General features: G+C 39.5%; 1 protein-coding gene across 3 annotated transcripts in view; it reads left to right on the top strand.

Annotated features, from left to right (window-relative positions):
* The window catches only part of tbc1d22a (TBC1 domain family, member 22a), a 281,299-nt gene that overhangs the window by 192,093 nt on the left and 63,850 nt on the right, over positions 1-25,356 (top strand). For 2 of the 3 annotated variants that reach the window (XM_059987461.1, XM_059987462.1), the window contains one exon: positions 4,740-4,835. The exons of the other annotated variant lie outside the window; for it this stretch is intronic. In XM_059987461.1, coding sequence (XP_059843444.1) covers positions 4,740-4,835 — 96 coding nt within the window. The remainder of the gene's footprint in view (positions 1-4,739; positions 4,836-25,356) is intronic. 3 annotated transcript variants of the gene reach the window in all.

Below are 25,356 nucleotides of genomic sequence, written 5' to 3'. Positions count from 1 at the left end.
AGCTGTCAGAAAAGATGGATTGTAAGTGGAGAAACTGGGTGAGTGGAACAGTGTAGGGGTTCCCAACCGGGGGTCCACGGATCCCTTGCTTAATGATATTGGTGCATGGCATAAAAAAGGTTGGTGTGCACTAAGTTGCAAGGAACAGGACCTAGATTTTTCATTTTTCATTTAACCAGGATTCCACATACTGTAATTGACAGAGTTTGGAAGCGTCTTTGTTGCATTCCCCACAATCTCTTTTTGCTCTTACTATGCTTGCTCTGGTTGGACAATATTGAGGGCCATAGCACAGTCTGCTGCCCTGTGATTAATCACTCTAAGCAACAAGATTTGTGTATTTGCATGTAAGTCGTGGAGATCCTGATGCTCCAATCAATTACACAAGATAACTAGTCTAAATGCAGTTTGGCCATTATCCCACAGAAATGGGGCCAATATCAGCATTAGCTTTTGCACAGAAGTAGCAGTTTATGATTTAATTCTATATTTTTATATAAAGCATGTTCACTTTATGATCTTAGCCATTGAATTTTGGAAAGGATTTGGGTTAATATGCTCATTAAAGAAGTTTGAAGTTACAATATCTGCAGGGGGTTCTATGTGAGTTTCAATTGTGAAGATTAAGCTTCCTCGGTAAAACATAAACAGCTACTCATTTTTGTTGTTTGCTCCTGTGTTGCTCTAATTGGTGCTTTTGTCATCTGAGAATTTTTGCACAATCAGCCATTTAGTAGAAGCTTTGAATATTCTACGGAAAATTTTGTACAATGAGAGTTAGCACATGACCTGAATGGAAGCTAATATATGAAAACTTTTCTGGCAATATTATAGTTGCTAAATTACATAGGTGTTCTTTAGCATTTGTTTCATGCTTTATCTCAGAGTACTAGCACGGCTGGAAGCCGGATATTTTGTTGAATGATGAAGGGACCAGTGAGGTTCCCAAGCTAGTATTTTTTCAGTCTTTCAGGATGAATTCTTCTTTAACTTAATTCAATGTGTAATTCCAGAACAGGCTTTGTAGGTGCACTGCTTCTTACTAACTTTTAATTGGGATTTATTTGCTATCTCTTCCCTCTTCTCCCTCCAGAATGTCTTATTTTCTATCCCACTTAAGCATTTGTTTTATTCTACACTGTGTTTTGCATGGCTTGTCATAACTGACTCATTTGATTTATGTTTAAGATGTAAGAATTCCAGTTAGCTTTTAAAAAAAATAATTTATTGCAGAAGATATTAAAGGAAAATTGGATATTTTCCTCTCAGGCAATGTTTACTGATCAGCAATGCTGTGGTTGAAAGGCATGCCGAAGCACATTTAGGACCAGTCTTCAAAGGGGGTTGGATATTCACTTGAAAATATTTGCAGGATTGTAAAATCAGGCAAGTTGGTGACAGGACATATATTTGTCTGTTGTAGCCACTGGCAAATTTTGTGCTGTATTTACCTTCTTTGACTGATTTTAAATCTGCTTTCACTTTTTTTTTTAGTCAGATCTTAAAAATAATTTGCCTACCTTTTCCTTTTCATTCCTGTACAAAGTCCATCAAAATGTTAACCATCTCATTCCTTTTCAGGTACAGATTGACTAATGGTACACAAAAGGCTGATATAATTGCATTAAATTGATTTCTCTTTCTGTGAATCTACTAATTATTAGAGCAGATCTGTGGAGAGGTTAATTCGCTCAGTAAGACGGCACTGTTTATGACTGATGATGCAGTTGATTCTTTGCCATCTATCTGAGTTTCGACTTTATAACCAATAACAGCACGGTTCTACCCGAGAGAAATGAGAACAATGCTTAATCTCAACCTTTTAGTGGAGGGGTTCCCAGCCTGGGGTTCACGGAAGCTCAGTCAATGATAGGGGTACATTGCATAAAAATGTTTGGGAATCCCTGCTTCAATAGTATGCTGATTTTTCTTGCAATTGACTTTTTTTAAAGGGTAGCATTTCCACCCCCATCCCCAAAGATACAGAAACATTTAGGAAACTTATTTTAAAATATTTGTTAAAATACATGATAATTTGTTTCACCAATGATTAGTGGAGACTCGAGAATTTTTAAACTTGCTGCGATTTGGCGTGTTTCATCAAACTTGCTATTTGTTTTCATTTCAACATTTTTCAGTTGAATATTGAGATTGGAACTAAATTGATAATGACTGACAAGACTGGCTCAAAATCATTGTTTGAAGACCAAAATAAAACTAACTGCTTCACAGTTCAGTTCAAAGATGCAAAAAGTAGTTAGATATGTCATTACTTCTTTTCCCAAATTAATTCAGGGCTTAATTTAAAGAGTGATCTGTTTATTAAACTATCCATTTTAAGGTTGTACCTGTTTGAGTTTAAGGATGAGGGGCTGCTGGCAGGTTTTACCATGTTACAGTATTTTCTTGATCTTCAGTTCTGATTTTTTTTTAGGTAATAGCATTGAGTTTGTAGAATTCATTAAATTAAATGGTTAACAGCATTATTTAAAACAATGCAAAGCTCTGTCCAAAAACTAAATGTGCATCTTTTAGATATTCATTGCCTTGGTAGTTTAAAATAATGTTTATTGTTAGGTGATGCCTGTAGTTGTTTATTTGGATTCAGTGTCTTGGTGATACTGAACACGCTTATGATTGCAGTGCAGGTATTCAATACTGAAACTGTCATGCATTACTTTCAGAGTATTTTGTTTTAGTATCAAGCCATTTTTCCAAACTTTTCAACCTTTATCTGTAGGTGCAGTCGTGAGTATCTGAGATTAGCTGCATGAACTGGATAAAAAGTTTATGAGACCAGAAGATAGGAACGGAATTAGGCCATTTGCCCCATTGAGTCTGCATCACCATTTCATCATGGCTGATTTATTATCTCACTTAACCGCATTCTCCTGCCTTCTCCATGACTTGACCTGCACAATCATCTGTGGCAAAGAATTCCACAGATTTCTAATGGGACATGCCGTATTCTGAGGCTATGCTCTCTGGTCCTAGACTCTCCCACCTCGGGAAACAACTTCTCCACATCCACTCTATCTATTTGTTTCAATATTTGATAGGTTTCAGTGAGAATCCCCCTCTTCCCCCACCAGTTCTTCTAAATTACAGTGAGTCCAGGGCTCCAACTATCAAACACTCTTCATACATTAACCCTTTTATTTCTGGAATAATTCTTGTGGATCTCCTCTGTACCTTCTTAGATAAGGGGTCAAACACTGCATACAATACTCAAAGTGCAGTCAGAGCAATGCCTTATAAAGCCTCAGCAACACATCATTGCATTTATATTCTAGTTCTCTCAAAATGAATGCTAGCATTGCATTTGCCTCCCTTACTACCAACTCAACCTGCACGCTAACCATTAGGGAATCCTATATGAAAACTTCCAAGATCCTTTGCATCTCTGATTTCTGGTTAGAAAATAGTCCATGCCGTTATTCCTTCTATCTAAGTGCATGACCATACACTTCCCTACATGGTATTTCTACTGCCACTTCTTTGCCCAATCTGTCTAAATCCTTTTGCAGACTTCATGATTCTTTAATACTATCTGCTTCTCCACCTATACCAACCAGGTGTCTTTTTCATGTCCACAGGATTTCCTGTTTGCTCTTCTAACTATGGTATCCTCTATCATTATTGCATTCCTCCTCTCTCTGCTTCACTTCCGAGACACAGAGCAAGACTCAGTGCCGGAGACCTGGTCTCTGTAGCTTCCCCCGGTAGGTAATCTCCTCGAATAATATCCAAAGTGGTATACTTATTATTGAGGGCAACAGTCATAGTGTACTCTGCCCTCAATGATTGTTCCCTTTTCTCTCCTGCCTGTCACCACTTGGGGGTGACCACATCCTTGTAGTTCCTACCTTTCACGTTTTCATTCTCCCGTATGAGATGGAGGTCATTGAGCTGCAGCTCCAGTTTCTTAATGGTCTCTAAGGAACTGCGGCTCAATGCACCTCATGCAAATGTAGTTATCAGGGAGATTGAAGATGTCCCAAAGTTCCCATGTCTCACACTAAGAACAAACCACTATCCCTGGATCCATTCTCACCGTACTAATTATGTACTTACTAATAGACAGAGAAGGAGAAGTCCTATTAGAAAGTTACTTAGAGACTCCGACTGTTCTCAAGTCAAGTCAAGTCACTTTTATTGTCATTTTGACCATAACTGCTGGTACAGTACACAGTAAAAACGGGACAATGTTTTTCAGGACCATGGTGCTACATGAAACGGTACAAAAACTACACTGAACCATGTGAAAACAACACAGAAAAAAAAAACTACACTAGACTACAAACCTACCCAGGACTGCATAAAGTGCACAAAACAGTGCAGGCATTACAATAAATAATAGACAAGACAACATACACAGTAGAGGGCAGTAAGTTGGTGTCAGTCCAGGCTCTGGGTATTGAGGAGTCTGAAGCTTGGGGAAAGAAGTTCTCACCTAAGTCTGATGAGTCAAAACTTGACCGCTCTAATGCTGGCTCGAACAGCCCTCCAACAGTAGCCACTCTGCTTAAACCTAGCTGCCTTTTATTGGCTCAGATCCCACTCTCTCACTTGCTGCTTCAAAGTATAACTGCAGGAAAAGCCCACATATCCAAGGTGTGCAAGAATAAAATGAAATGTTTGCGTTTGTTGTTTCACCATACTAATTTTGGACAATGAAGAGGGAACTACAGAGCAATTTGCTTTTAATGGGAATAAGTAACAATGCATTTTTCTTGTAGTCTGAACCGGAAGGATTCTCTCACTTCCACCTGTACGTTTGTGCTGCCTTTCTTGTCCGGTGGAGAAAAGAACTATTGGAAGAGAAAGACTTTCAGGTGAGAGCCTGCTTTCTCTCTATACAATTCCAATCCTTGATTAGTAATCATAATTGTATTTGTCACTAGTAGAGCTCAAGACATCTGGAACTGTCAAATGTTGAACCCCATAGATTGCTTCTTAAAAGCAAAGAATGTATCAGGGTAAGATTATTTGTTTATAAAAGAGTATTTCATTCAAGACTCTACTTTAACATTATCATTATACTGAAAGGTGAATTATCAGTCCACGATCATAGCTAGCACTTGTGAGGAAATAGTTCATTTTAAGAATTTCAGATTAGATTGAGGGAAGTATTTATTTTCAATCTACAGTTTGAAAGGTGCTGAACTCTATAAAGAAAACATAGTCCTTCAGAGAAAATAGATTACTATTCCTATCCAATAACTCATACTGTATGCTGTTTAATTCATCTAGTTACATTCAACTTAACTCTTAAAAAGCCCCTGTTGCATCCAACCCACATCCAAGTCTCTGGTTTTTATGTCAGAGTCTCCCTTTCATCGGCTCTCAGTGCATGGTATCTTCCCATCCAATCCTAAAATCTACCCTTAATTTTTATAGCGAATTCTTCAATATAATCAGTCACTTAACAGGATTGGAGCAGTGAGCTGCAGTGTATTGTGCTTTTACAGAGAAAATGACGGCACAAAATTTTGCATAGATGATTTAAATATTTTAAAAAGAAAAAATATGTATGCCTTTTGCCTTTGCAAAATATTTCAATTAATGGAAGTAAAATAATATTTCTGTAGTTCTATGAAGTTACCCTGCAGTGGATTTCACTTTATTTCATAGCATATCTTTAAAATTGGCATTTCCTGGATGACAGCTGTTGAAAGGATGTGTGTTTGAATGCAATGAACGACTGTCCAGGAATTTCATCTGTTAAAGGGCAAGAGTTGTATCATATCAGTAATAGCAGTCAAAATTTCATGTTCAGTCCTCCTGTGAGCTGTAATCTTTTAAAACAAGTCTGGAATCCTTATTGTAAAGGTGATTTTATTCTCATTTACTACTAACTACAGTAGTATCATAGAATTGTAGTCTTCAGAACTAGGAAGCTTATTATATGTTTTTGATATGGCATAGACATTTGTGAAGAGTATATGCTGGAATCAACTCCTAATTGGCAAGAATTTTAAAAATTATAATGACAAAAGAACAAGTTGAAATCAAAAACCGACAATAAGCGCTTCTTTAATGAAGAGAGAGGCCCAGGTGAACTTAGGCACCTCAGAGAATGAGGATGGGGAAATGGTTCTGGGGTATAAGGAAATGCTGGAGGAATTAAGTGGATTGGTCTCTATCACTGAAAGTACTATGTACACCCCATTGGTATTAAAAAAAATGCCAGAGGTTAATTAAATACAGTACTGTGCAAAAGTCTCAGGCACCCTAGCTCGCGCGTGTGTGCGCATGCTCTCTCTCCCTCCCCCCCCTTTCTCTCTCTCTCTCTCTGTCTCGCTATCTATATATATCTCTATATCTATATAAAAATAAACGACTTTTGCACGATACTGTATTTTACTTGTGTTTTTCTTAAATTTGCTCATCAAGCTAACTGTGAACTTGTAAATAATCAAAATATCCACAGAAGAATAATGATGCTTTACCAATGGATGAACTCTCACTAATTTATCTGAGTTTATTCAATCTTGTTCTTTGTATCATTATTTAACTGTGCACAATTTAATTAAGAATGCTGTAGTATTTTGTGAAAATGTGTGACAGAAAGAGTTTAAGGTAGATATTATGTCTATCCTTAAGGCTATTGTGCCAAGAAAGTAGACATTATAAAGCGGCAGAAAAGCAGACAGACACTGTTTGACTCATTTCCAGCAAAGATTACATTAGCTTTATTTGTCACATGTAAATTGAAGCATACAGTGAACTGCATCTTTTGCATCAAATCAAATCAAATCAGCAAGGATTATTCTGAAGGGATCTGATAGGAGACGAGAGTGGTCCATAGGAAAAAGGGAAGGAGGAGGGAACTGGGGGAGGGAGTACACAGGTGAAAAAAGGTTAAAGGCCAGAATGGGGAATAAAAGAAAAGGGGGAGGGGGGGAAACTTTTTTTTAACCGGAAGGAGCAAGTGTCGTTACACTTCTGGCACCAACGTAGCATCTGACAAACCATCACCATTACTAGAGAAACTAAAGCAATTTAATCAAGCTAAAGGCTAAGAAGTTCCCCCCTACTAGGTTGCATCATTGAGTATGCATTAATTACAATAATTTAATCATCCCTAAGTATGGAGACATATCAGAGGATTGGGCAAGTTCATTATTACTCTTCTATTCAATAAGGGAGGAGGCAAAGAACAGGTAGCAATAAGGAAATTCGTCCAACATTTGTGGTGGAAAATAATAAAATTATAAACATGATAAATTCTGTAAATGCTGGAAATCCAAAGCAAAACACACAAAATGTTGAAGAAATTCAGTAGGTCAGGCAGCATCTATGGAAATAAACAAACAGTTGATGTTTCAGCCAAGACTGGAAAGGAAGGGGGAAGATGTCAGTATACAAAGGTGAGGGGAGGGGAATGAGGATAGCTGAAAGGTGATAGGTGAAGCCAGGTGCTTAGGACAGTGGAGCATAGGAAAAAGAGGAGGAGGGCCACCAAGGGGAGGTAATACGTAAGTGAGAAGAGGTAAGAGGCCAGAATGGGGAATAGAAGAAAAGTGGAGGGGGGAGGTTCTTTTTTTTTACCAGAAATAGAAATCAATATTCATGCAGGTTGGATAAAAATAAAAATAAAAATAAAAATCAATTATTAATTATTTAATAGGAGAACATTTGGGACATGACAGTCTGGTCGAGCAGTGAAAAGATAAAGTTACCAGAAGTTTTTGAGAATTTTTGACCACAGTGGCTGGAGGTGAACCAGTAACCTTCAGGAAAGCTTTTGACACAGTCCCTCACAAATGGTTGAATCTGAGAATGAGTGCCATGATGTTGAAGATGGATAGAGCCTGGCTAACAAGTAGAAAGCATCACATATTTTGAGGAATCATTGAATCATTCTGAAGTTGAGTTCACTTGGAACCAGTGGAGTTCCACAAAGGTTGGTGCTGGAACCACAACTGTTTTACAATGAATATACATTGTATGGATGAAAATAAATCTACAGCTGCCCAAATTTGTGAATATCTGGAGCAATTGTTCTTTGTGGAGCAATAGTGAGATCACATCCAGAGTCTTTTGGCCTTCCTATTTAAGGATTAATATTATTTCCTTGGCTGATACCACGTTTAGAAGAACAGACAGACAGACAAACGTACTTTATTGATCCCGAGGGAAATTGGGTTTTATTACAGCCACACCAACCAAGAATAGTGGAGAAATATAGCGATATAAAACCATAAATAATTAAATAATAATAAGTTCATCATACCAAATGGAAGTAAGTCCCGGAACAGCCTATTGGCTCAGTGTGTCTGACACTCTGAGGGAGGAGTTGTAAAATTTGATGGCCACAGGCAGGAATGACTTCCTATGACGCTCAGTGTTACATCTCGGTGGAATGAGTCTCTGGCTGAATGTACTCCTGTGCCTAACCAGTACATTTTGGAGTGGATGGGAGACATTGTCCAAGATGGCGTGCAACTTGGACGGCATCCTCTTTTCCGACACCACTGTCAGGGAGTCCAGTTCCATCAGAGAGTCCAGTTCCACCCCCACAGCATCACTGGCTTTACAAATGAGTTTGTTGATTCTGTTGGTGTCTGCTACCCTCAGCCTGCTGCCCCAGCACACAACAGCAAACATGATAGCACTGGCCACCACAGCCTCGTAGAACATCCTCAGCATTGTCCGGCAGATGTTAAATGACCTCAGTCTCCTCAGGAAGTAGAGACAGCTCTGACCCTTCTTGTAGATAGTCTCAGTGTTCTTTGATCAGTCCAGTTTATTGTCCATTCGTATCCCCAGGTATTTGCAATCCTCCACCATGTCCACACTGACCCCTTGGATGGAAACGGGTCATTGGTGCCTTAGCCCTCCTCAGTCCACCACCAGCTCCTTAGTCTTTTTCACATTAAGCTGCAGATGATTCTGCTCGCACCATGTGACAAAGTTTCCCATCGTAGCCCTGTATTCGGCCTCATCTCCCTTGCTGTCCAATGAAGAAATGTTAAATAGGTTGGGTTTCTTAATTAGTGAGTTTAAAAGATCAAGGAGTAATCTTATGGAAATGCACACATTATTTAAGCAGCTCTGGAAGTGATAAATGCTGAGTGGATGATTCCTCTCAGGTTAGGATTCAGGACCAGAGGACATGGTATCAAAATAAGGGACTTCAATTTAAGATCCGAGATGAAGAATTTCTGCTGAATATTTGACAATATTATTGAATATCTTTGGAACTCCCTGCCAGAGAATTCTTTGGGGGTTGGAACCTTATGTAATCAGCAAGGGAAAGTGAATTGAAGGAATATTCAAGTAGCTGTGATTGTGTTGCATGTCAGAGGAGATTTGAGGAGCTGAATGGCATACCCCTGTCTCTACTTATTATGGATTTCATATGCCCTACAATATGAGTCTTATTTTTCTTAGTGTTTATTTCATTACATTTCAAGGTCTCTGGGTAATTCACCCTTCTTAAGTAAGCTAGTTTTCATTTATTTTCATTTCATTCACTGCACAGATTTTGCATTTTCATTTTACTTACATTGAATCAGTGAAGTGACTGGTTTGGTCATGTGGCTAATGATCCTGTCTCTGACCCTATGGCTAACTGTGACTAGATCAGTGATGTTTGGATTGCAGTGTTAGCATTCTTCCACTGTCAATGCTCATTAAACCACAATCTACCAAAAATACTTGCTACTCCTAGTTTATACTTAGTGGCATGAATTTAATTTGCATATGTAAATTTTAATAGTCTGAATTTCTTTTCATTTTGGTTTAATTTTTTAAAAATGTCCTTGTTATAGTGACCATATGAATAAAGCTTTTGTTGATTACTAACTGAACAATCATAATTGTGGTTCCATGGAACTCAGGAAAATGTAACACAATTGCAAATTTATTTGCTCTTTCAAGTTTGTAAGTTTTAAAATTCAAGTTATCAGAACATGCCAGAAAGTAGAGCAACTCCCTTGTGTTGGTCATTATTAAAGCTGCAGCAGTGCAAGTTCTTTAAAAAAATGTTCAGATAGCTTTAAAAAAGATCATCATTAAAAAACTTTTGGTGTCGTGCACAAAGGAGAACTAGTGTATTGCTCGCCTCGTTTCTTCATTGGAGAAACCAGTTGCAAACTGGAAGGCTGCTTTGCAGGTCACTTTTGTTCATTCGCAAGGACAAGTCATGTAATTTTACAAGTCAAGTCATACAAGTCAAATTAAGCAATTCATATAATTTGTATTTTTATGTTTCTATTTGGCATCTCAGGATCACGAGGATGCATGACACCTCCATCGTGTTCCATTTTGAATTTGCCAGGTTCCAGATGACGAAAATAATACTGACTGATTTGCATCTTCTCAGTAAGGAATAGCCTTGAGAATGTAAAATGGCTTTGTGTAGTGCGTAATTTGGGTGATGATTAATCGTCATGATGATGGGTCTGTCATATGATGAAATGTTAAGTAGGTGAGCTGCATAATCTCTTGAGTTGAGAGGAAAGAGAAATTACTTAATCAAAATTTTTTTTAAAAATTCAGGAACACACAAACTGCTCGAGGAACTCAGCAGATTAAGCAGCATATATGGAAAAGAATAGATCATCAAAGTTTTGGGCTGAAGCCCTTTTTTGAAGCCCTTTTAGGAAAGGGAAAGATGGCAGAATAAAAAGTTAGGGGCAGAGGAAAGAGGCTTGCTGGAAGATGATAGGTGAAACTAGGTTGGGGGTGGTGGTGAGAAAACCTCATGGGGGTTGGCATGGTTGTGCTTTCAAATAGTGAACAGGAAGAGATCAAAAGTTCAAAGGTTGAATTTAACATCAGAGAAATGTATACAGTACACATCCTGAAATGCTTTTTCTTTGTAAACATACACGAAAACAGAGAATTGCCCCAAAAAATGAGTGACAGTTAAACGTGAGAACCCCAAAGCTCCCCTCGTGCATAAGCGGCAGCAAGCAATAATCCCCCCACCTCCCCACCCCCCACCAGCAAAAGAAAAGGCGCATTGGTACTGTCACCGAGCCCAAGCGTTTCCTAAACAATAGCAAAGACACAGACCAAAGTTATCCCAAAGGCTTTGCATTTCATCTGACATTCAACAAACCACAGGTTCTCTCTCTCCCTAGCAAGGGAGAGGGAGGTGACCCCATTTTCACAGTGAGCAAAAGACAACAACAACCGGCTGGTTTACAATGTTAAAAGTCAATTTCATTGCTATTTTTTCAAGCTCTGTGGCTGAAGATCGCAAAGACCTCAGGTCTTCAGACCCACAGCGAAAGATTTTCCAGCCTCCCCGATGACACATGTGTCTCCTGCTGTGACACCGACCCTCGATCCACCCGTCTCCAGAGCCCTGAGATCTTGGGCTTCTGAAAACGATCAAGACTCTCAGGCCAAATCCTTGGCATGTCAAATAACGTCCAGTCATGGAACCCCGAGAACGGGTCCCATTCCCGCAAAGAACTGAAGCCCAAGTGTACCTCCAGGTTAGGGTCCCCAAAAGAATCCTGAAAGGGAAAAATAAAAATATTAAAGGTGGAAATAGAGCTGTGTCTGAAGATGCAAGTAAAGAAGTCACAGTTAGGCGCCATTATCCCTCCTAGCTCTGCTGATGAGAAGTTCTGACATTCAGCAGATAGCAAAGTTTGGAGTGCACTATCCAAGAGGGTTTGGGAGATTTTGTTGATGAATATATTCAAGATAGAAATCAAGAGAGTTGTGGATTCAGAAGAAGTCTAGAGATATGGAGTTAGTGTAAGAAGATGGAAATAAGATAAACAGTCATTTTTGGTCGTATTGTATAACAAGGTGGATGTGAGGCCCTAATCCTGTTTCTGTTTCTTAGGTTTTTCTTTTGCAGAGATAATACAAGCTGAATTTTGACTTGTTTTTGTTTGGTTTAAGATCATTATTAGCAGTAAATTGGAAATTCAGCTTGGATTGTGAAGCTGTTATGGTATTCTTGATTTAGGCAAAGGACTTTGCATTTGGCATAGATAGCCTACATATGGTTAGATGGATTGGTCAGTAAGTTGCATAACTATTATAGTGTAGAATGTGTTTACATTTCCATAATAAAGTTGCAGCTGTGCTGTTGTCCATGTTCAATGTTTTCCACAAGCACTTGGATCAGATGGGTCAGCTGCAGCTCTTGCATCATGATATATGTCCTCCAGACCCATGTCATATACTGCTCAGAGGCGAGATCCATAATGGTGTCACCAGCAAATAAGTTTTTCTCAAAGCCACCTGTAATGCCTTGCTTAGGATTTGGCACCTGGCTGATTTACGACTTGTCAGGTTTGAAACCAGTTTGCTTGCTTGTTATTTTCGTGGAACAGGTAACTCGAGAAAATGAGCTGTTAATAATTTCGGAGGCAGCAATTTGAGGAAATTAATGAAAAACTCTTGTAAGAGAGAGGTCATTGTGCAGCATCAGAAGCGTGATATTGCAGTTTTCTCTAAATTTTATGCATACAATGGTATGTCACACACAGTTGAATTAATCTCAGCAGCTACTCTGTCATAACTGACCCCTTTTTTAAGTTTGTAATGCTGAGGCTTTATGAGGCATTTGTCAGATTGTACTTCAAATATTCTAAGCAGTTTTGGACTCCTTATCTAGGAAAAGATGTGCTGGCATTGAAGAGGATCCAGAGAAAATTCAAGAGAATGATCCCAGGAATGAAAGAGTTAACATGTGTAAAGCATTTGATTACTCTGAATCTATACTTGGAGTTTAGGAGAATAAGGTGGGATCTCATTGAAACTTATCGACTATTGAAAGGCCTATATAGAGTGGATGTGGAGAGGAAGTTTCCTATAATGGGGGAGTGTAGGATCAGAGGGCACAGACTCAGAATTGAGGGACATCCACTTAGAACACAGATGAGGAAAAATTTCTTTAGGCAGAGGGTTGTGAATCTGTAGAATTCTTTGCCACAAGCAGCTGTTCAGGCCAAGTCAATGGGTATATTTAAAGTGGAGATTGATAGGTTCTTTAATAATCAGGTCATTAAAGGTTACGGGGAGAAGATAGGAGGATAGGGGTTAAAGAGATAATAAACTAGCTGCGATGGAATGGCGGAGCATACTCGATGGACCGAATAGTCTAAATCTGCTCCTGTGTCTTATTGTCTTATGACCTTTTTTTAATATCTGTTGAGTGAATGTGTTGTCAAAGACCTTCATATCATTGATTTTTTTATCCCATTTGTGTTGCTGTGAAGGGATCTTCAAGGTATTTCTCTTTATACTCTTCTTGCTTGTTTCCACTTATTAATTAGTCATGTTTAAGTAATCGATGTACTAGCGAGTTGTCTTTAACATTGTCATGTTGCTCTGCTTTTGTAGATCATTACTCGGTTTCTGAGATGTCAATCAAACTACCTTGCTGTTTTTATGCTATGTATAAGTTCAGAAGGGTATGTTACTGAGTGATTAGGTGGAAAGTAAATAGAAATGTTATGTCACATACAGTATCGATGAACTGGAGACACAAGAGACTACAGATGCTAGAACCTGAAGCAACAAATCTCCTTTCTATACCTCTGTGCTGTTATGGTCAGGTGTGAGCATAATGACTTCTGAACGTTCCTTCACTGCTTTTTGCAGATTTGAAGCTTGTATCAAAGATTTTTTTTTGTGCGTTCCTTCTTAATCCCAAACATATTAACCATCCCTCCTGAGTAAAGCCACATCAGTTTGCAAGTAATCTCATTGGTTCTCACTTATTAACCCTGCAGTTTCCAAATGCTAGTTGTAGGAGCCATGGATCTGTTCTCTATCTGCATTGTATTCTGTGTTGCAAGTTTATTATATATGGTAATGTCACATGAATGGGGATGTGGTAAAGGTGAAGGCAATAAGTTATATCTTCATGCTTTGTTCATTGTAGTTTGTAGCTTGGGACTGACAGAGGTCGTATCTTTAGTTGACCGCTCAATAACTTTCAATTAAACTTGGCTTACACTTGGGTACATTTAAGTTTTATCACTTCAAGATTGTATGTTTGCAAATTGCTAATAAAGGATTGAATACATATCCTTGACTTTTGGAGCAATTGTCACAGGAGTGAGGACACATCTTCCAGGAATAACACATATGAAGTGTTGCCAGCAGCGGCAATTGTTTTGGTTTTGGTTTGGCCACTATGCTAGTTATGAACTCCAAAACAACACACACAAAATGCTGGAGGAACTCAGCAGGCCTGGCAGCATCTGTGAATGATGATATGATAGATGTTGTTAGGCCTGCTGAGTTCCTCCAGCATTTTGTGTGTTGCTTTGCATTTTAAACATCTGCAGATTTTCTTGTGTTTGTGATCTCTTTATTAGACTGATTCTGTTCACTTAAGATTAATAATTCCAGATTTTTGTTAATACCTTGCTGAAATCATCCCATCAACAAACTGAGCTAAATTGTACTATAGGTACATGGAGCTTAGAAAAATAGAGGGCTATGGGTAAGCCTAGTGATTTCTAATGTAGGGACATGTTCGGCACAACTTTGTGGGCCAAAGGGCCTGTATTATGCTGTAGGTTTCCTATGTTTCTATGTTTAAACAAAATGACACAAATGTATGCAGTAAGTTAAACAACTGAACATTTGGATAATGCTCTATTTTTAAAAGAAAGGGTGCTTGCAAATTCCAAGTATGAAATTTTTTGTTATGTTTTTGAAGTTGATTTTTTTTAAGATATTAAGTAATTTGCTCCAGATACATAATTTTCCTTGTACTGTGCCATATTTCATTGCTATAAAATTGCAGCATGTAGTCCTCTGGGGGGAGAAAAAGTGCAGTTATTTCCCCCCCAGGTAACTGGTACTAAAAGTGAAGTCAGTGTAATGTGCTGAACAAGTACCTAGATATCAGTCTGACTTAATTTAGAAGCAATGCATATGGCAATATTACTCAGTACTCAGTATTTCTTACCAAGCCATTTTGGCAAGAAGAAAATACAACCCATTAGGGAGCCATGCCTTTTTTTGATATTAGTTGCATGCCATTGATGGTATTGTTATTGTTTACCATTGTGAATAGTATTACACGTTAATGGAAAATACAACAGTAAGCTAAAAAAATTCAGGTTGCCCTCAGGGTGAAAGAGCAACACCTTATATTCCGCCTGGGTAGTCTCCAACCTGATAATGGCATGAATATAGATTTCTCCCACCAGTTAAAAAAAGAATATTCCCTCTCCCCTTCCCCTCTTCTTCCATTCCCCAGTCTGGCCTCTTACCTCTTCTCAACTACTTATCACCTCCCCCTTTCTCCTATGGTCCACTCTCCTATCAGATTCCTTCCATTCTAGCCCTTTATCTTCCCTTCCCACCTGGATACACCTAACACCTAACTATCCTCTTTCCCCTCCCCTCACCTTTTTATTCTGGTGTCTTCCCCCTTGCTTTCCAGTCTTGAAGAAGGGTCTTGGCCTGAAATGTCAACTGTATTCAGTTCAATAGATGTTGCCTGATCTGCTGAGTTCCTCCCATCATTTTTTGTGTGTTGCTCAGGTAAAATATTCCTGGAATAGGCTGCTAGTGAAAGTGCACTCTTAAAGATTGTCGTCTAGTAGCATATTTAGCAAATGGTGGTTGTGAAAGCAACATACACAAAATGCTGGAGGAAGGCCAGGCAGCACCTATGGAAAAGAATGCAGTCGATGTTTCAGGCCGAGGCCCTTTGGCAAGACACTGCGGTCAACGTTTCAGGACGAGACCCTTTGGCAGGACTTTAGCCTGGCTTGCTGAGTTCTTCCAGCAATTGGTGTGTGTTGCTTGGATTTCCAGCATCTGCAGATTTTCTCTCGTTGGTGGTTGTGAAAAGTTAGTTTTCCAATACAAGTGTACAGTGGAGTTCCCCAGCAGCTGGCAGTGGGCCTGCTGTTTTAATCATTTGGGTGTACATGGAACAGTTTTCAAAATTTGCAATTGACACCAAATGTAAAAGCCCTGTGAGCTGTTAAGAGAATAGCAATCCCTTTCAAAGGAGGTAGCAATAGGCCAATGGAGTGGGCAAATAGGTGGCAGAGAAATTCCATTTTGGGAAGGAGATTGAGAATTGGCAATGTAATTTACATTGTCGACATTACTTGTGGGGATCGATGGTGGAAAAAGCAGCTTTAAATTCCAGTGCATTGACATATTAGGTGTCTGTCTTGGGCCCAGAACATATATCCAATTATAAGGAAAGCGCTAAACATCTTTACTTTCTTAGAAGGTTAAAGAAACTCAGCTTGGCCATTGAACACTCTGACAAACTTCTGAACATGTTCTGTTAAAAGTATCCTGATCAGTTTCATCATGGTATGGTATGGTAATACAAATGCATGGGGATGTAAAATGCTGCAGAGTGTAGTGGGTTCTGCACACTATATCACAGGCACATCTCTTCCCACCATCGGTAGTATTTTAAGAAAGCAACATCTGTTCTCAAAGATCCCCAACATCCAGGCTATGCCTTCTTTTTGCAGCTACCATTGGACAGGAGGCATAAAAGCCAAATTTCCCACTGCATTTAAGAACAGCTACTTTCCTTCATCCGTTCAGTTCTTGAACTAACCAGAAAAATCCTAATATTACAGTTCAGAACCATTATAATTTCTTTTCACTAAAATATACTTTTTTGTTCTAATTGTGTTCTTTCTTGTAAAAGATTGTCAATAATTTATGTTTTCTTGTAAATGCTGCTTTTATCTCTGCTCTGTGTCTGTGAACCTGCTGCAAGTAATTTTTTTATTGCAACTGTGCAGAGGTACTTGTGCGTATGAATATTAGAACACCAGGTTCAGTTTTGGTAAAGATCTGAAACATTTTGAGAAGGGCAAAAATAATTTACCAAATTAGTTACAGAGATTGGATGTATAGGTAGAGTATGCAAGCTGTGGTTATTCTCTTTTGAGCAGTGAATATTGTGAGGTATCTATCTGATGGTATTTAATATCATGAAAATTCTAATCTGTGTGAATAGAAACTGTTGCCCTTTGTGAAATGATCACTAAGTAGGAGACATAAAGTAAGAGTGACTAAAGAAGTAAGGCAAAAATGAACAAACCCAGAGCAACACACACAAAATGCTGGAGGAACTTAGCAGATCAGGCAGTGTCTGTGGAAATGAATAAACAGTTGATGTTTCAGGCTGAGACCCTTCTTTAGGGCTGTGAAGGAAGTGGGGAAGGTGCCAGAATAAAAAGGTGGGGGAGGGGGGAGGAGGCTAGCTGGAAGGTAATAGGTAAAGCCAGATGGATGGAAATGGTCAAGGGCTGGAGAAGAAAGAATCTGATAACAGAAGAGAATGGACCATAGGAGAAAGGGAAGGAGGGGGGACCCAAGGGGAAGTAATAGGCAGGTGAGAAGAAGTAAAAGGTCAGACTGAGGATAGAGAAAGAGGGGGAGGGGAATTTGTTAACCAGAAGGAAAAATTGGTATTCTTGTCATCAGGTTGGAGGTACCCAGGCAGAATATAAGGTGTTGCTCCTCCACCCTGAGGGCGGCCTCATCTTAATACAAGAGGAGACCATGGACCAACAAAATCGGAATGGGAATGGGAATTAAAATGTTTGGCCACCAGGAAGTCCCGCTTTTGGCGGAAGGTGCAGAGGTGCTCGAACAAATACATTTTTGTGAAGTAAATTTTTAGGTTCTGGCTGTTGCCTGGGGTCTTAGTGTGGAGGCCAGTTTAGTTTTTAGCATTGAAGAGAAATTGGGTAAATGAAAAGTAGAATGTACATGGGCCCCTGTGGAGAGAATGATGTAGTAGGACAAAGTGGATTACTTTTATGATGACTGGTGTGTATTGAATGGCCTCTTTCATTCTGTAATCCTGTGTTTCTGAGATTTGCTGGAAGAGATAATTGTTACTGATAGAGCATGATTGTTTTCAGAACATTTAGAAGTTGATAATGGTGGATATTATGATGCCTATAATATGCGAACATTACCAACAAACTCACAGATTTGCCTTAAATTGCCTCAAAGATTTCACAAGTTACAAACAGAAAGGGCATTCCATTTTACCTTTCCTACTCATGACTTCTTGTCTACGTGCACCTGAGATCCAAAAGTTTATAGAAATGTTTCTATCATGGGGCCTCTTATAACTGCCAAATGTAGCAAATTCTTAATTTTTAAGATGAGCTGCTCTTTAGAACTAATTGCAAATTGATTGTCGTTGAATAAAAGTGTAATATGAAGTTTTACCCAGTGTAAAATCTGGGCTTGATAATTAGAACCCATTTAAAAAAAAACAAAATGTTACAGTTATGTATGATATTGTATTTGTTTATAATTGTAAATGGCCGTGTTTCTGCTCTCACATAAACTGCTTAGCAGACAATACGAAGCTCCAGAGGGAGGAAGATAAATTTACTGATGATATTTACAGTGCAGTGGTATAGAATACTGGAAACATTTATCTCCTTCTGAAAGTTGGAGAAAGCTAGCAAAAGAGAATAAATGAATTAACAAAAAAGGCAATTTATAACAAACCAGTGAGCAGACTGTATGTTTGTTGACTGTGTACCATTTTAACTTCAATGCTGTGAAGGCCAACACTTAGGGTTGATTTATGGTTCAAGAGGGAACCATCAAGTATCATATGTTGGCAGATCAGTTCATCTGTGAATCAGAATTCTAAGATGACCTGGGACTCAAATTCTACTCCACATGACTGTCTGCTTTATTGTATTCTTCATTTAGCTCCGTGGCAAATAATGACGTGCTAAAGAAAGGATTTGATACACTTTGCATCCGCCCTTCAATTTTATGCCAGAGAGAGCTGATGTACTGTTTGATAAAATATGTGTCTGATTTATTTTACATTTTTTTATTTGCCTGTATTTTACTACTTGTTGAATTAAATACATTTATTTTTATTTCACTTCTTGGATCTATTTAATTTTTAAATGGCAGTAATTTGTGTACTATTGGAAGTTATCGTGCATTCTGGGAATGGGTTCTCAGGGGCAATAGCACTTTTGACATCGTTATTGTTGCCAGATCCCTGTTAGATCTTGAGGGTTATTTCCACATTAGGAGAAGTGCAATTAACCAGTGGACTAATTGTTTGAGGTGTACCAACTTTTACAACCAATTGTAGTGCACTAACATTGATTGCAGTGTACATTCCATCTCTGGCTAATGTCAAGTTGGCACTGGAAGGGCTAAACACCATTATCAACAATCGTGAGACAGCGCAGCTTGATCATTGTGGGGAACTTCAACCAAGCCAGTTTGAAGAAGCCTCTGACAGACTATCACCAACATGTCATCTGTGGAATCAAAAGAGCCAACACACTTGACTACTGTTGTACCAACTTCAGGACAGCTGCCTTGCCATCCCACGTCTGCACTTTGCCAAGTTTGATCACCTGACTGTAATTCTACTCCCAGCTTACAGCCAGAGAGTGAGAACCACAAAGGTATGGTCAAGAGTGGAGGAGGAACACTCACAGGACTGCTTTGAATCAGTGGACTAGACCATATTCAGCGATTCATCTTTAGATCTTTAATGAATGTGCTGCAGTTGTCACCAACTTCATCAAGATCTACTGAATGTGGATGAGTGTGTATCTTCAAGAACATAACTAAACCAGAAGCTGTGGCTGAACCAGGAGATTCAGAGTCTTCTGAAGGCTAGATCTATGGCATTCAATAGCAGGGATAAAGAACTCTACGAGAAGTTGAGGTACAACTAGTGGAAGGCCATTGTAAGAGTGAAGGAGCAGTTCTGAATGAAGTAAGAGCATGTCATTTGTGCCAGTATTTGCATGCAATTACTTCCTGTAAGATGAAATCTAACATAATAAATGGCTGTGATGCTTCTCTCTGATGAGCTCAACACCTCTTATGCATGCTTTGACATGGAAAATTAACTATACAGCTGTGAATCCCTACAGCATCTGTGCCCTTTGATATCTGTCTTGGAGACCAACATCAGAATAACTTTCAAGAATTTAAATCCTCCCAAGGCGTCAGGTCGTGATAGTGTACCAGGGAGGGCTCTAAAAAACCTGTGCCGACTGACTATCTGAAGTGTTCAAGGACATCTTAGGTCTCTGTCTGTACAGTCAGAGGTTCCCACATGCTTCAAAATGGCATTAATCTTATCAGTACCTGAGTAGAGCTAGGTGAGCTGCCTCAGCGATGATTGCCAGGTAGAAATCTCATTTACCGTGATGAAGAGCTTTGAGAGGTTGGTCATGGCTAAAGTTAACCACTGCCTCAACACTGGATTCACTGCAATTTGCCTACCACCACAGCAGATCTACAGCACATGCCATCTGACCGGCTGTTCACTTGGCCTTGGACACCTATACAATGACAGTACCTAGGTCAGGCTTCTATTTATTGATCACAGCTCAGGGTTAAATACCATCATTTCCTCAGTACTAATCAACAAGCTTCTAAACCTAGACCTCTTCCTGGGTCCTTTATTTCTCCATCAGGGGACCACAGTGAGTTTGAATTGGAAATAAAATCTCCGCACCGCTGACATTCAACACAGAAACACCTCAAGGATGCATGCTCAGCTCACTGCTCTACTCTTCCTACACAATGACTGTGTGGCTGGGTACTTAGAGCTCAAATAGCATCCATAAATTTGCCAATTACACAACAGTTGTTGGCAGAGTCTCAGATGCTGACAAAGAGGTATACAGGAGTGTGATATATCAGCTAATTTTGTGGCGTCCTAATAAAAACCTTGCACTCAATGTCAATAAATCCAAGGAATTGATGGTGGACTTCAGGAAGGGGACGTTGGGAGAACATAGTAATCCTCAGTGCAGTGTCATTGGTGGGAAGGGTGAACAGCTTCAAGTTCATAGGTTTCAACATCTCAGAGGATCCATTGTGGGCCCAACATATCGATACAATCACAATGAAAGCATGCAAACAGCACTACTTCATTAGGAGTGTGAGGAGATTTGGTACATCACCAAAGCGTATAGCGTATTTCTACAGATGTACTGTGGAGAGCATTTTGACTGGTTGTATCACTGTAATGTACGAAGGCTCATGCACAGGATCAAAACATGCTGTGCAGCTTTGTAAACTCGGCTAGCTCCTTTATGGGCACTAGCCTCCACACCTTTGAGGGCATCTTCAAAAAGTGATGCATCAGTGCAGCAGCATCCATCATTAAGGATCCTCACTATCCAGGAAATACCTTCTTCTCATTATGATCATCAGGGAGGAGGTACAGAAGCCTGAAGACCCACGCCCAACATTTGAGGAACAGTTTCTTTTCCTCCACCATCAGATTTCTGATTGCTCCATGAACACCACCTCAGTATTTTGCTTTATTTTAGCATTCTTTTTAAAAATATTTTCTCCTATACTGTAGATTTTTTTAGTGTATTGTACCATACTGCAGCTGCAGAACAACAAATTCCATGGCATAGATCAGTAATAATAAATCTGATTCTGAATCCTCAGATGACCCAGCCAGTCGTGTGCTACTTCAAATGAAGGTAGGGGTTGTACATAAAAATATCTTTTTCTTCTGTGTATCGTACAATGTGCTTCAGGCAATGTTAATTAAAGATTTATGGCTGATAAAGGAAAAGGCAAAATCATCTAAGTTTTTCATATTTCAATTCAAATGACCTAGATGATGAGTTATAACTATTAATCACCCTTCATTGAATTTGAAGACCAACATTTATTGCTTATTCCTAATTGCACTTGAAAAGTCGGCGACATTTCTGAGACCTGAAGTCACAAATAATGCAGGTAAATGTAGTTGATGCCCTTCCCTTAAATAATAGTTGATAGTTTACTGCCATTGATGTGAAAATTTTAACTATACTTTTTAAAATCTTGATTTATGGTACAGTACTGCGACATAACCATCATGCTATTGTCACCGTTAATATCGGCCATGGTACTGGAGACAGTTTCCTTCCAAATGTGAATTTTTCATCTGTCTTGGACGTGGGTGAGGTCTCTCAAAACCACACTGGAAACTGTACTCTACTGGACACTTCTCAGCAATGTCCTGCAAACACGAGGAAATCTGCAGATGCTGGAAATTCAAACAACAACACACACACAATGCTGGTGAGACCCAGGGTCTCGGCCTGAAACGTCGACAGTGCTTCTCCCTATAGATGCTGCCTGGCCTGCTGTGTTCTACCAGCATTTTGTGTGTGTTGTTGTTTGAATTTCCAGCATCTGCAGATTTCCTCGTGTTTGCTCTTTAAATTCACTACTGCGAAGCCTCTGCCAGTGATGCCTACACTGAAGAAGTTTAAATCTTCTCTTCGACGTGAGTTCAGTGAAATCCTCTCTCGCTGCTCCCCATCTATAATTCCTTCGGCCCTTCAACTTTTTGATCATATTTTGACCCAGACCTGCTATTACAGCCATATATCCTTCCTTGGAACATGTCTCCGCCGCCAACTGACTCCAGTTGGCTTCAGGATCCGTTTTCGAGCTTCTCAATTTGGACCTTCTGAGGATCCCAGGTACTCACATTTAATTGACTCTGCCTCCCGTTGTTTCTCCCGTCGAGCTCTGAGGGCGACACCCTTCCCTCTCCACTGAGACTACCAGCCTCCCTCCCCCCTCTGATCCCATCTCTCATCCGTGCTGGGTCTTTACCATTCCCTCCGACCTTCAACTCTCTGAGACAGAGCGCTCTGTCCTCAAAAAGGGCCTCAGCTTTGTCCCCCTTCGCCCACACCTCAGTGAGTTCTGCGTACGCCATGATGCTGAACTCTTCTTCTGCCGGCTCCGTCTCCAAGCTTACTTCTTTGACAAGGACTCTCCTACCCCCACCGATGACCCCTTCTCCAGTCTTCAACCCTCCTCCTCTTCATGGACACCCCGCTCTGGTCTTCTGCCTGCTCTGGATCTCTTTATTGCTAATTGCCGACGGCATTAGTCCTGACGAAGGGTCTCAGCCCGAAATGTTGACAGCGCTTCTCCCTATCAATGCTGCCTGGTCTGCTGTGTTCCACCAGCATTTTGTGTGTGTTGTTGTCAACAATGTCCTGGCTTGTTTGTCTCTTTAATTTGTGTAAAGACCTCTGGAAGGAGAGAGGGATCTAAATGAATGACGTAGGAACTCAGAGGTAAGAATGCTAACTACAGAGCCATGAAAGATCCACACAGCTGACAGAGTTCTTTATGTGAAATCATTGGTATCTTTCACATTACATACATTGACTCATTTCTAGCAGTTAGTGGTAAGCTGCCCGTGTATGCCATTGATTTCAGAAATGCATTTTCACTGTTTTTTTTCCCACATTGATCCAATAAGAACTGACAGAACAAACCTGGCTCCAATCTCAGAGAAAAGGCCCATGCGTAACTCGTAATTGTTGGTATTCTGGAGGTTGAGAAGGTGTTGAAAACAAGCTCTACCCATGTAGTTGATGAAATAAACTCTCAGTTGGTTAAAATTTGCCATTCTGGCTTAATTAGCTGTCAAAGTATTACATATTTCTAACAATAAAGAATTCCTAAACATATTCCAACATCATTCAACTGAAAATTCTTGGAAGATGCAATAGGTTAAGCAGCATGAATGGAGGGAGAAATAGTCAATATTTTAGGTTAACTGAAAATAGAGTTATAGAGTTACAGAGTCGTAGGGAAGTGAAGTACAGCATAGAAGCAGGTCTATCGGCCCATCTAGTTCATGCCAAGCCTTTTAAACTGTCTACTCCCATTGACCTGCACTGGAACTATAGCCCTTCATACCCCTACCATCTATGTACCTATCCAAACTTAAATGTCAAAATTGAGCTTGCATCCACCACTTGCACAGGCAGCTCATTCCACACTCTCATAACCCTCTGAGTGAAGAAGTCTCCCCTCAAGTTCCCCTTGAACTTTTCACCTTTCACTCTTAACATATGACCTCTTGTTGTAGTCCCATCCAACCTCAGTGGAAAAAAGCCTGCTTGCACTTACTCTATCAATGTCCCCCATAATTTTGTATACCTCTATCAAATCTGCTCTCAATCTTCTCCATTCCAAGGAGTAACATCCTAACCTATTCAATCTTTCCTTATAACTCAGGTCCTCCAGACCCAGCAACATCCTTGTAAATTTTCTGTATTCTTTCAATCTTATTTACATCTTTCCTGTAAGTAGGTAACCAAAACAATACTCCATGCTAGGCCTTACCAATGTCTTATACAATTTCAACATAAATTTCATCTCCTATATTCAGTATTTTGATTTATGAAGGCCAATGTCCTGAAAGCTTTCTTTACCACCCTATCAATCTGTGACACCACTTTCAATGAATTATGGACCTGTATTCCCAGATCACCTTGTTCTACCTCAATCCCTACTCTGGTTAGTCCTTTTGAAGTGCAATACCTTACACTTGTCTGCATCAAGTTCCATGTGCCATTATCCAGCTGATTTTTCCAAGTGGTACAGATCCCACTGCAAACAATGGTAGTCTTCCTCACTGTCCACAACAAACCAATCTTGGTGTCATCTGCAGGTTTGTTGATCCAGTTAACAATATTATCATCCAGAAGTTAGAAATTCTTTGCTCTGGTCTTTCATTATCTTACTATTTAATTGTTAATTTCTTTACAGCTGAACAATTATTTGTTTGTATTTTGTATGACTACACATATACATGTAATTATTTAGTACATTTCATAGAGGCTGCACTATGTATATTAAATTGTTTAATGTCCCCTAGTGGTTGCATTTGCATGATCCTGGAAAGCTCTGGAAGCTTCCGCGGTGCTACCTTATTTGAATAGGGGCTTTCTGACAGCTTGACTTTTATCTGTAAATTTCAGTGGACTTTTTCTTATCAATGCATATTAAAAGAGCTGACCAGGCAGCAGTGCCATCTTTTTTTTCTTTTTTTGCTTTTCTCTCTCTTCACTTACTAGACTGCTATCACTGTCTGTTTTAAATGTTCTTTATTCTATCAACACTTAATTAAACAATTGTGAAGCAACAATTTTTGTGGATCTTTCCTGGCTTCCAAAAGATCCTTCGATTTAAAAACACCAGAAGCCAACAATTTGGAGTAGTTGGCAGGACACTTTCAACGAATCAGAATCAGGTTTATTATCATTGGCATATGTGGTGAAATTTGTTAACTTAGCAGCAACAGTATAATGCAATACATGATAATATAGAAACAAATAAACAAGCAAATCAATTATGGTAAATAGGCTTCTGTACCTCCTTCCTGCTGGTAGTAATGAGAAGAGGGCATGCCCTGGGTGATGGGGGGTCCTTAATAATGGGTGTTACTTTTCAGAGGCACCACTCCTTGATCTCTTGGGTTCTATGGAGGCTAGTCCCAAGATGGAGCTGACGAACTTTATGACTCTCTGTTGCTTCTTTTGATCCTGTGCAGTACCTCCCCTTTACCAGACATTGAGGCAGCCTGTCAGC

The sequence above is a fragment of the Hypanus sabinus genome, chromosome 13 (assembly GCF_030144855.1).
Source record: "Hypanus sabinus isolate sHypSab1 chromosome 13, sHypSab1.hap1, whole genome shotgun sequence".
Taxonomy (NCBI): domain Eukaryota; kingdom Metazoa; phylum Chordata; class Chondrichthyes; order Myliobatiformes; family Dasyatidae; genus Hypanus; species Hypanus sabinus.
Note: the sequence above shows the minus strand (reverse complement) of the source record. Positions and strands in the feature narration are given on the sequence as shown.